Source organism: Xiphias gladius, chromosome 22 (assembly GCF_016859285.1).
Source record: "Xiphias gladius isolate SHS-SW01 ecotype Sanya breed wild chromosome 22, ASM1685928v1, whole genome shotgun sequence".
NCBI classification, from domain to species: Eukaryota; Metazoa; Chordata; class Actinopteri; order Istiophoriformes; family Xiphiidae; genus Xiphias; species Xiphias gladius.
The window spans coordinates 6585472-6597707 of NC_053421.1; the positions used below are offsets into that span (position 1 = coordinate 6585472).

The window sequence follows — 12236 nt, forward strand, 5'->3', positions numbered from 1 at the left end:
CCTCCTGACATCCCTATGAGTATAGGCGTGCCCTTGTGCAGAATACTGACTGAATATTGTAATTTTATACACTTTCTTTTTGTATATATTAGTCGTGTTAAAGTGAAATCTATACTAAAATCTGTTATAATTCGGATAAATATTGACTCACATACACATATGTAACTTTAATCTTTTATTATGCAATATTTTATCAAAATGAAATTGTATAGATACAAAATTTGATTGAAAAGACAGTAAAAACAGCTCACAGAACTGTAATGAGCATTTCATAGACTACACTAAGTCCCGGTACATCCTAAGCAGGACCTCTGTCAACGTGCCAGAGTGTGAACATACTGCACAGTAGAAATAGACCGACGAGGATTCCCTTTAAATTGGTGTAATGGGAATTGTCATGTGACTCCCAAATATAAAAGGTAAAGAAACCTGAAGGAAGAATCAGTCCCTTACACAGCAAAATAGTACAGCATTACAGATGTTCATATAAACCACAGTTGTTCTGGAAATACTTGAAGGAGAGATATGTGGTCCGTGACCCATGTTATAAATAAGACCTGAACAATTCCCGAATCCCCTTTTTAATCTGTTTATGACTGTGTTTCTAATAACAAATAGTGCAAAGCCTGTTTTATTTGTTCCCTCAATTTGCTTGGAGATCACGAATTCACATGTATAAGAACACAGGTAGACATCACACATGTAAAACATCTGTAGGTTCTTTGAAGATGAAAGGAAGGCACATTCTTTCGGAAAACTATAAAGCTATACTTTATCCAAATTCACAGGACAGTGTCTTTGAAAACACATTAAGGGTCCAACATCTTCAGAATCACTGTTTACACACCAAAAACAAGTACGAAAGTGAAAAAGGAAAATAAAATCAAAGTACATCTTTTAAGAAAACTTTAAAAAAAAGAACTATATCAAGTTTAAGAGTGCCTTTTTTCAAAGGAGAAAAAAAGTAGCAGTCTGTATTACAGGATGAAGTTTCAAGAAAAACCATCTTTCCTGGAAGAACAGTAAGACATTCAAAAACAGTTTACCACAGGAAGACTCTCCTTATGTTGAGTGTTTGGCAAAATCATGACCTTTCTAACAAAACTCCCAGTGTAGCGACTAGTCCAGTGAAAGACGAAAAAAATAAAATATTTACATAAATATTGCTTTTGTTTACTAGTATGCATTCCATGCCTCTGAGCTACCCATCTACCCAACAGTAGACCTAACGCATGATATAAAAATTAAACTGGTAGTTGTATAGTTGGGATACAGCCACACTGCTACAACATTCAGGTGTAAGGCTAAAAGCTCAGTAAAGCTGAAAGACAAAGCTGTCACCCAAACTAAAGACTTTAGACTCTGCTAAAACTCACAGATTCTGATTCAACATACCACATTTGAAATACTAAAGGTATGTTACATTTGGCTGGCAATGAACATTCACTGACTATAACGTAACCAATACAATCATAACCTGTTGTATGGAGCTTATATGTTTAATGACAAGAAACACAGATGGGTAATTCAACCAGCATCAAGTGTGACTGTTTTCTCAGTGGTATCAAGGAGGGATGAGTGCACGGATGGAGCACGGACAGCAGATAAACTTCGGGGTCAGGTGTCTCAGCAGCCGCTGTCCTTTGTGTCCTTGCTCTCCTCAGGCACCTGGTGCACCAGCTGGTGGCTGGAGTCTTGGATGACGCTGCTGCTGTGTGAAAGGTTTAAAGCTGGATGTTGCTGTCCAATGGGAACCTGCCTGGCCTCTGACAGCTCGCTCCTCGGAGTCATCCTAGATCAGTCAGGGCGCAGTCGAGGTTATTGGTGGTTATTGCTTGCTCAGATATAGTTGCAAGTAACGAGAATCAACAAAGCATTTTCACATTTTCAAAATAAGGAGGAATAAGCAACCTAAACAGGGCTAAGATGCAACAGAATTGTCTATTATATCAGTAAAAAAAAGTATACTAGAAGTAGTAAAAGTGTTACGTCTGTGCTTTTCAGAAACATAAAGATTAAGAATAAATACGACTTTTAATACTTCTATCTAAGGTATCTCAGGCCTGTCTCACTTACCTCCCATCTGCAACTCTGTGCATGCTCTCTGAGCGGCTGCTGACCTTACTGGAGCTCCCACCTTTGCTGCGTCTCTCTCCTCCGTCACGCTCCCTCTCTCTGTCCCTCTCCCCCCTTCTGGAGCTTCGGCTGGAGGCGCCCCTGTCCAGTTGCTCCCTAGCTGAGGTCTCAGACAGAGAGCCTTGCACGCGGGGCTCGTGATTACCCAGAGCAGAGGTTCCTTGATTGGCGGTGTTGGCAGGGGTGGAGGCATTGCTGGGAGCAGCGCCTGTGCTTGTGCCCATGGACTTGGAGATGACCTTGAGCTTGTGGGAGCTGGGCTTGTAGTGCTTCTTCTTGTGCTGGACGCGGCTGTTGTGCTTGAGGAAGAACTCGCAGGACTCCTGGAGCACCCGGCGGCTCTCGCTGATGGGACTGTGGGTCAGAGAGCATGAACTGTTTGGTAGAACTACTGATTTATTTCTCACGGAAACTGAATTTGAATTGTAACAGAACAAGAGACGAAGTCGTACTCTCTTTTGCGGGTCCTGTTGAAGAAGTAGGCCCACTCAGAGCACGTCTTTTTGCTGCTGACCCAGAACACTGCAGATATTCCAACCACCAGCGTCATTAAGTATTTCACCAAAAACAGAGAGAGGTCAGGACGGTCGTGCTCAGTTGTCTGAAACAGAGAAGAAAACTCAAATGGAAACAGAATCCTTGTGATTTAGAGCAAGGGCGTAAATTAATTAAGACAAAACCAAGCTTTTTGAATTTTTCGTCCCAGAGACTGACATTTAACGAAGGACTGAGCTGAGTTTGTTTCTCTCTTTTACACTTTCCATATTTTTTTCTTAGATTTTTTTCTCTCTCTCTTCTGATCATCTTCATAATGTACAACAGTACACAATAGCTTATGTATTATACATGTCATTTTTGGAATAAAAGTGGTTTCTAAATGGACAGCCATTTTAAAATTAAAATATATAGAAGTGTTTGTCATTTTTGTGGCTGTTCCTCTGTACTGAAGTGCTATGTACTTGCTCTGTTTTAGGTCTGTTAGTTCCATTTTCAAAAAATCCCATGAAAGTGACACTGACCCTCAGGCTTTTTTTTAACACATCTGCCTTCACATTTATATGTAGTTACTTTAAATTTCACATTGGACATTACACTTTATAAACACCTAGCAGCCCATTTAGGGATTGGACAGGCTGTAATCTTAGTTCATTTTTAAAGTAATTATGAGTGTGTGCTGCTCAGGAAACTGTGCTCTAAGCTTTAGAGCCGTTTTTGGTAATGGATATGTATGGGTCCACTAGTGCCCAAAATTACTTTTCAACATGGGTGTGTGTGCTAATATTATCAACAGGACACAGACAAAGCATTATTCAGCTGCTGATTATAGTTTCACATTTAGGTATCTGAGCTTATTTTTTTAAGGTGGCTGCTTTTTTTGAGACATGCCTTTTGAGCCCTGATCAATTTTTTGCAAGTTTAGAATGTGCTATGGCTTTGACATTTTTTGCATACCAGTACACATGCCTTGTGCTCCCATCTAGTCAACCATAACAAGCCACCGACCTTCAATCAATTCCATCAACCAAGTAAATTAAATTAGTGAGTGGGAAAGCCTTTTCTAACCTGTCCTTTGTCCTTAACTTACACAACACATTCAGCAAGTGAATAAGCCACAGCTACCTTGTAGGAACAGGGGATGCTGTACTCCTGACAGCGGTCGTTGATCCAGGTATTCTCCCAGCTGCTGCGGTGGCTCTGTTCATAGGTGTAGCAGGCTAACAGGGTGACGAGTGGGACCAGATAGAGGCAGCTGAAAACACCGATGCGGATCATGAACTTCTTCAGCTTCTCCTGGTTGCGCTCATCATGTTGAATGACCTGCCGGACGTGGTTGAGAGAAACAATGCCTGCCAGGATGAGGAACAGGCCGACTATGACGCCCACACACAGTGGAGCCAGAACAAAGTAGCGCAGGGCGTCCAGGTCATAGAGCCCCACAAAACAAACCCCACTGATGTTGTCCCCTTCAACCTTGTTCAGAGCGAGCAGCATGACAGTTAGCACCCCGGGGATCCCCCAGGCAGCAGAGTGGAACCACACCTACAGACAGAGGACAAAGAACAACATTTTCAACAGTGTGCCCCATTCTCCCGGTTGCTAATAGCCTGCGTTTGCTCATTTTATATTTATATTCTACACTTATCCCTCTTTTATTATGCTATTTGCTACTAACACATTACCATAAATTCTGGGGCTCCTAAAAATCTTACCGCTTTCTTCTCTATTGCCTCACAGCTCCACTTGGGTCCAGCTGCCAGGAACCAGGTAATGGTGAGTATGACCCACCAGACAATACCGGCGATGGAGAAGAAGTAGAGAAGCATAAAAAGCAGAGTGCACCCTTTGCTCTGAGAGCCGAGCACCACTGTATCCACACTTGCAGGATGTGCTGCCTTGGTACAGGCTGCATTGTTCCCTAGCAAGAACCCGATGAAGTATATGAGCGAGACAAAGCTGTAGCAGACGGCGTAGAAGATTATGGGGCGCTCGGGGTAGCGGAAACGTTTGACGTCGATGAGGAAAGTGAGGAAAGTGAAGAGTGTTGCGCCCAGGCAGACGATGGAGCACACACCGATGAAGCTCTTGGCAAAGTCAATGTCGTGGGGTTTGAAGTACATGTTGGAGCAAGGCGGAGCACAGTCCTGGGCACCAAGGAATGATGATCCATGGCCTGGCTTGGTCTTTAACTGCAGAGGGCACCAGAAGCCCAGGTCCCTCTTAGCTGATGAGATCACTGGTGTTGTTACAGGAAGCGCTGAAACTTCAGGGGAGCTACATGGGTCCAATCTAGAGGATAAAAATAATAACAGGATAATTAACTGATCAGGAATAATTAGTATTGCTCTTGTGGATTGTCTGTGATTGAGGCTTTCTTACTTGTCACACTGTAGCTCAGGGGGCCAGGTGACACCAAAGATTCGGATATTCTCTTCACAGTCGGACAAAACAGCCTCACACTGCTCTCGGCATGGACGGATCACATTGTTCTCCTCAGTGCATGCTGGGACAAAGGCTTGGCAAAGGAAGTGGTGGACGTCTGGAGAGCAGCGCAGGTTTGCCAGGGGCATGAATGGCTGAGGATGGAGAGAAAAGTTATGTGATACTGAAAATGATTTAGAAAGGATTTTTGTCAAAATGAGTGAACCACGCTTGAGGTCTATCTGAAAATACTTGCACTTTCAGTATATTTTAAGTTTGAAAGGTAAGTGCAGATACACATCTTGTGAGTTTTTAGGACTTTAGGACTATAGTCGATATCCAAATCTTTGTGACATAAAATGAATAAAAGATTTTAAGTATTACAATAATTTAAGAATTTTCAAACCTTCCATAGTTTGCAAAAACTACTCTACAGCCGTGGTTCCCCAGCTTGGGGTCGTTATCCCCTTAAGCGGTCACAAGAAAAAAAATCTTTTGTTAAGAAAAATCTTACCAAAGACCTCTGTACAATACCGTGTGATTTGGTCACAAAGCATTACCTATGCAAACCTTAAGAGTAAAAATTCCATTATCACTTTTTTGATCCAGCAGCAGGTTACATTTTCAAAGGTATTTTTTTCTATTTTCTGCTGGGAATGATAAATCCAATACTTCCATAGACTGCATTGCTCTGCTCTGTTCCTTGTTGCTTTTTGACGTACATCAAGTCCGCTGTGCAGGTCGAGGCTGGGGCCGGCACAGTCAGGGGAAATGTTAGATTTAAACACTGGTCTGACTCCAAGAAAGCATTTGATCGTTCCAGGCAGACAATAGCAATTGGTAGGATTACGAAAATACCTTTGAAGATACAATCCACAGCTGGAAGACAGGCAAAAAAGAAAAGTGCTTTTTTGATTTTTTCCCACGTTTTTGCATTTAGAACCCTACATGACTGAATGTAACATAACGTACAGTGTGCTGACGTCAGAAATGGGAATAAGGGGTTGTGAGATGATTAAGTCTATACTAAAGTAAGCAAGAATCATTTATACTACATAAAACAAGATTTTTTTAGACATTGCCCCAATCTGTGCTTTTTGTGAAAAACTGGATGATGTTACCTCTTAAGGCTTGCAGGATAAAACGATGATGATCAGTCAAGTCAACTTTCCTACGTTTAAAGGAGTTACAACTCAAAAAGATCTGGAACCCCTGCTCTAAATAAAGTATTAACTTCATTTTGTTGAGCCGCAGTGCTCTATAGCGCCACACAAAGGGGCCCATTCACTGGCTGGGAACCGTATACTTCTGTTTCAACACTCTGGTCAAGAGCTTGTGAGAGGGGAAGGAGAAGGAGAAGGGGGTGCAGTATAGGTGGCAGGAAATGAGTGTACGGACATTTGGAAACGCACAACAGGCCAGTAAGGCTGGAATGCACAGAGCTGTTGACAGCTGCAAAGGAGCTACAGTATTAGCGTGTCTGCAGGGTGTGTGGATTATCAGTGGGATACAGCTTACACTGAAGACCACTTCATTCCAGTTAAACAAGTCCAGATCATGTCTATGCTGTTGTATCCTTGGATTTTAGGCAACTACACTTTGCAGACTAGCGGAGGTTTCTTCTTTAATGCCTATAAACCAGGTATATCATAAACATGTGGACATTTTAGAGTAGTTGGGACTCATGCTTTGAGCCTCTACCATCATCAGACTTTAATGTGAAGACAGTATGATGTCAGTCTATAACGCCAATATTTGTCCAAAAAACACACACATATACTCTAGCACAGTCAACTATTCAATGTTTGCTGTCTTTTTTTCCTCCTGAAATCCAGTCTGGCAGTAGGCCCACTTCTCTGGGCCCTGGGCCTGCCACCTCTGACAGTAAGTGTCCTTGTTTCTCTCCTGTGGAGGTCCTGGACTCCTTGTCAATGAGCTGCCCGTTGCTCAACAATCTGACCTTTATTTGCTTTACAGCAGAATTAATGTAAAAACTGCCCTCATTTCAGAAGCCTTCAACCAGGATCAGCGGTACAAGTCGAGCTGATTTGGTCTTAAAGGCAAAATCCTTGGCAGAGAATTTCATAGCAAAGTACTTCAAGGATTAAATGATTCAAAAACATGGCTAGACACTCACTTTCCAAACTTAAGCTGTGATTTTTAAAACCCTCAAATTGTCCCTGTCCATTACGGTATGTCAATTAGTCTTTCCGTTCTCTTTATTTTATAACAGGTCAAACTTTTGTATATCTAAAGCTGGCAAACAGTGATGGAATCTAGAACCAGGGGCAGAAAAAGGTTAACCCTCCTCCGGAAAATCCTGCTGATAGGCTGGACCGAGCCCAGTACAAAGCACAAGGCTGCTTGATTACAGCATCAGGGCTTTGTGATAAATCACAGCACACTTTCAGAGAAAGCTATGTATAGTATAATGTTGAATGTAGGTCTCAGAGTCTAAGCCTGTCACCTGGGAGACAGGACAGTGGAAGTAAGACTGTGTACAGGGGGGAAATGAGTGAGTGATTAACAGAGAGAATACCCATTGTGGTATGCAGGGTAGGCTTTGTATAGGACTGGGTGTGTCCCTCCCCTTCCTCCAGAAATCAAAGGCACCTCACAACAAAGTCGATGAAGTTGCCCGTGGCCAAGGTTGCTGTGAAATAAGAAGCCTATACCTTTGCCAGATGCCACACAAAAGACTTTGACATATCACCGTTCATGCTCAATGCTCTACCACCAAATGTGTGTAACCCAAACCTTGGCCTTCAGGAATGCTTAGACACAGGATGCAACTACGACAGAAACTGTTGAGGAGAGACACAAGACAATACTGGGTCTACAACATGTTTGAAAAAACATGTTTGTAGAAAGCTTTAAGTTATTAGGAGTAAGACAACACGGAGAATGTGTTATAAAAACAGACGACTCAAACACTAATATAATGCACTTGATTTGACATGACTATAGTTGTATTAGGTAAGGTTTTTAAACACAGAAATTACGATTATCATGAAAACAAAACGTTAAATTGGACAGACATCTGAATTCTTCCCGCTTTTTGTGTAAGAAAATATAAATTATAATGATACTGCAGCTATAGTGCATATTTTTCCATTTTTTCAAAAAAAGATAAAATATTTTTTTGGACATATTTGTGGACAGTGTTTAAACTTGAAATATCTGGGTGGGTGTTTCCCAGTGACGGCTGCTGAGTGTATATAACCACTGTAATGTCTCCCTTGTACAGTAGGTTACTGCCATTAATAAGAATGTCCTTCTTTCTAAATCTATTTTTCTTGTTAAAAGGAAATTTAATGTCGAGATATTCCTTCTTCCACACTGTAATTCCGCTCTGAATTTTAATTTGGCAATGATATGTAGTTTTTAAAATCCATTATGTATGATGGCCGAGAATGCAAACCAAGTGTACAGATGTTCACAACAATACAATTTCAGTGTATTTTGCTAGACAGTGCTCTATAACAATCAGGCATGATTTGTGGACAAACTATGGCTGGTAATTTGTGTACCTCTGGAGAAGACCACCACAAAATGGTAATTACAGTTCAATCAATATGCACCTCTGAGGGCTGATAGACACTGACATTTATAGACTGGAGCCATGAATAACAGTAATGATAGAACTAACAATGGCAATCATTTTGAGATTATATTATCTCTTAATGTGACTTAAATTATATTTTTTACTTACAAGTAAGGAACCAACAAGGAAGTTTCTTTTTCTATCACAGGCTGATATAATTACAACTCTTAATGTAAACCCAGGCTAAGGAGATTCTTTAATGTGGGTCAGCAGCTGTTAAACCCCTTAAGGTAAAGTTCTGCGCTTAAATAGCTTTGAGGTCCGAAAAAAATTATTTCATACTGCCTGACAGTATTGCAGATATATTCTGTATCAGTGTGTTCCAGTTCATCATTGAATCTCAATACACATTTCACCCAAATTCAAGGATATATTTAACGTGTTCTTGGAAACTTTGAGATCTCCACTAGAATGTAAAATAAAGTCCTGTGGGTTTGAAAAAAGTTTGGTGTTCATCTGAATACTGGTCACACCCACAGCATGGGTTTTCTATTGACTGGCCCACCCGATGGCAAAATTAAAAGGCAGGAATAAATCCATAATACATTGGATCTTTAAATTATAAATTGACAGAGAAAAGTCATGACTGGGCAATAAATAAAATAAACATTAAAGATCAAATGTCATTGCATATTACAAAGACTGTTTGATGATTGTGATTTCAGGAAAAACTCATTTTATTGGCAGTCAACTGGACTGATCCCAACAACTCCCAACAAGGCCAATATTGGCACAATACAGTATATCAACAAACTATTATATGTAATGTTATGAGAACTCACCTCCATATTACTGGCTGCAATATCCTGATCATAGTGCTCCATCATGTTGGGAAAGAAGGTCATGTTGTAGGGCATCCCGAAGCACCGATGCACTTTGATCGGCTCACAGGTAAACAGGCTGTGGGCACTGCAAGTTCCCACCCATATCAGGGCCAGGGACACCCACAGTGGTCCTGGCATCAGCATTGTGACGGCTGATTGGGAGCAAGGGTGTGAGTGTATGTTTTTGGTGTAAACTAGAGCGGATTTCTTTTTGGCTCAGAGTGAGGATATCTTGGCCCAAATGTTGAATTCTCCTGGCTCACACCGTCATCCACATTTCACTCCTCCTGGGGACATCTCAGTGGAGCCGGTGGGTGTTGCAGCAGGTAAAACTTTTCCATCAGCCCCCTATTCGGTCAGCATGTGCCTCTGGGTCACAGATAGGAATTCCACATCCCTGAAATGAAGGTGATTCTACTTAACTGGATTTATACTTTCAGCTAAACAAGGACAGAGAGATTTGTTTAAGATCACAACCTACATTTCATGAAAATTTGTCTTGAGGAATCCCAGCTGGGAAGATTTTTGTAGCTGGTTATTACCGCATTTACTACAGAATTGGAGAGTAGAGACAGACTGACGCCCTATCATCAAAACAGTCTATCATACAGTCTCTAATTGTGCCATCACCTAAAGAATGACATTTAATTACTCCTTATTTTTTCTTTTCACCCGCAGAGGTTCCTTGAGGTCCCAAGGCTCCAGTTTGGGAAGCACTGTGCAGAGACGCATCCGGCAAATGGAATTAAGGGACCAAAATCCAGTCAATCCCTGTGCAGACTTTTAAGTGCAAGCATTTACACGGGGTGGGGAAAGCTGAAGATTCAGGCGGATTCAGTGGAATGAGTCTCAGCTTGCTACTGCACATTAACGTGTCAAGAGTTTCACATACGCAATTGCACAAGCAACAAAGAATCTTGAATGCCTAACAGATTGTAATACTTTCCCCATTGAATACAAAAGGTTTAGGTATGGGTTCTGGTTATATTCTGTATACTTACACGTACATGTGTATTATAACAAGTAGTATTTGAAGTTATTTACATTAAGACATGGTCTTCTTATAACATTGAAATAAGTTGATTATATGGTTGCTTGATTTCCTGATGATTATGCTGATATCACTGGTGGTAAGAGTTTACTCAATATTTCCACATCACTGTTTATATGTAAAGTAACCACGTTCAACAGTCTCCATAGTGAAGACTGTAGGCCTCTAAGTTCCTGGAGCTGCACTGAAAGAACAGAGTAAACAGGGTAATCAAATTGTGGTTGGCAAGCAGCGTAAACTTTTCGGTTAGCGTATTAGCAATTACTAAAAAAAGAGAGTAAAAGTCAGCAAAGCAAATATTTGAAACGTACCACCAACAACAACACTTTAGTTTAACAAGCAGACATGTGCAGGTTAGTAAAAAACCTAATAAACAACTTCATTTCACATCTTCAGTACTTATATATCGCTAAAGTCAAGTACTTTTAAGAATATGTCAGTTTCCCACAAGCAGGAAAGCAGTTATCCCGTAAAAGAGACATCAACTGCGGGGAGAGAGTACAGTAAACATCCCGGCCTCGGTCGCTGACATGAGACGGGGGCCCGACACAACTTCAGGAGCAACAACAAAGTTAGAAGACTGTGAGGGGAGAAAATGACACCCAAACACTTACCCTCAACTTCCCAGGAGTTTATGTAACAGCTGACTACATGGATAGTCGTCGGAGCGAGTCGGTGGGGAATTTGGTAGCGTGTTTCCTGCGACAAGGTCCAGCGCAGTACCCCTGTCTTCGCCCGTCTGGCTGCTCTGAACTGAAGCTGCCTTTACCTGCGGTGGGAAATGTGACAATTGCATTACAAACGCATTTGAACCGATGTGAACAGATGTCGGTGTGGGTTAAACATTAAATGCGTACACGTATAATAAAAAGTTGAAACAGAAATGACCGTTGAAATAATATTTGTTTTTTAGGAGCTCTCTCCTCCTGTGCAATTTTGGAATACAAATTATTTGAACAACGGGGAGATAGGCTTAAATATAACTGTGTTGCATGAAATTGTTAAACCAAGAATTAGAAGACGTCACATCTAGAGACCGTATTTCCGTAAGTCAAGTATGGAAACGTTCATCTAACTAAACTAAAATGTCTTCAAGTTTCGTCTTACTATCAATTAAAGCCACTATACAGAAGGTAGCCGTTGCTAACGCAATTGTTACACTTGATCGACTTGAATTCAACAGTGGGATGCCCTGCACTCAGGAATTGACGGAGAGCACTGAACGCAGCATCTGTGCTGATGGCAGATCAATGATGGGACAATCCCAGACCGAAGGTAGAGAGCACAGTGTATGGATTTCTGTATCTAGAATGGGTGACATCGGACTGTTTTCCAGGTGTATACAAGAAAGGCAATATATATATTTTCATTTAGAAAACATTTTCATTTTTTTGGGTCGAACTCACTAGACTCTTTGCATCCATATCAACAGGAGGTGCTATCGCCCTTTCATGGAAAGATGAAGCGATAAGTGAGTGAGGATGCAGGTGTAGCTTCCACACATGCCGCTAGATGGTGTGACTCCCGTCCAGCGGTGTTTATAGAATTAGTCTAGAAAAGCCTAAAACCCATCAATGCCTTTAGGGGATACTTAACACATATCAAAACAACAACATCCAGATAATAAAAAGAACATTGCCACATAATATTTAGTGGGGAAATAAAAATATTTTCGGCATTACAGACCGTTAGTCACAGTAAT

At 41.2% G+C, this 12236-nt stretch overlaps 1 protein-coding gene across 1 annotated transcript; it reads right to left on the reverse strand.

Moving 5' to 3' along the window:
* Window positions 1-162: 162 nt before the first annotated feature.
* Window positions 163-11269, reverse strand: LOC120783604 (frizzled-6-like). Its single transcript, XM_040116679.1, has 8 exons — window positions 11149-11269; window positions 9442-9880; window positions 5014-5210; window positions 4347-4923; window positions 3757-4176; window positions 2589-2737; window positions 2077-2490; window positions 163-1792 (listed from the first exon to the last, which is right to left on the reverse strand). Exons 2-8 carry the CDS (start codon window positions 9625-9627, stop codon window positions 1627-1629), a joined length of 2109 nt encoding a protein of 702 aa, XP_039972613.1. The 5' UTR covers window positions 9628-9880; window positions 11149-11269; the 3' UTR covers window positions 163-1626.
* Window positions 11270-12236: the final 967 nt, after the last annotated feature.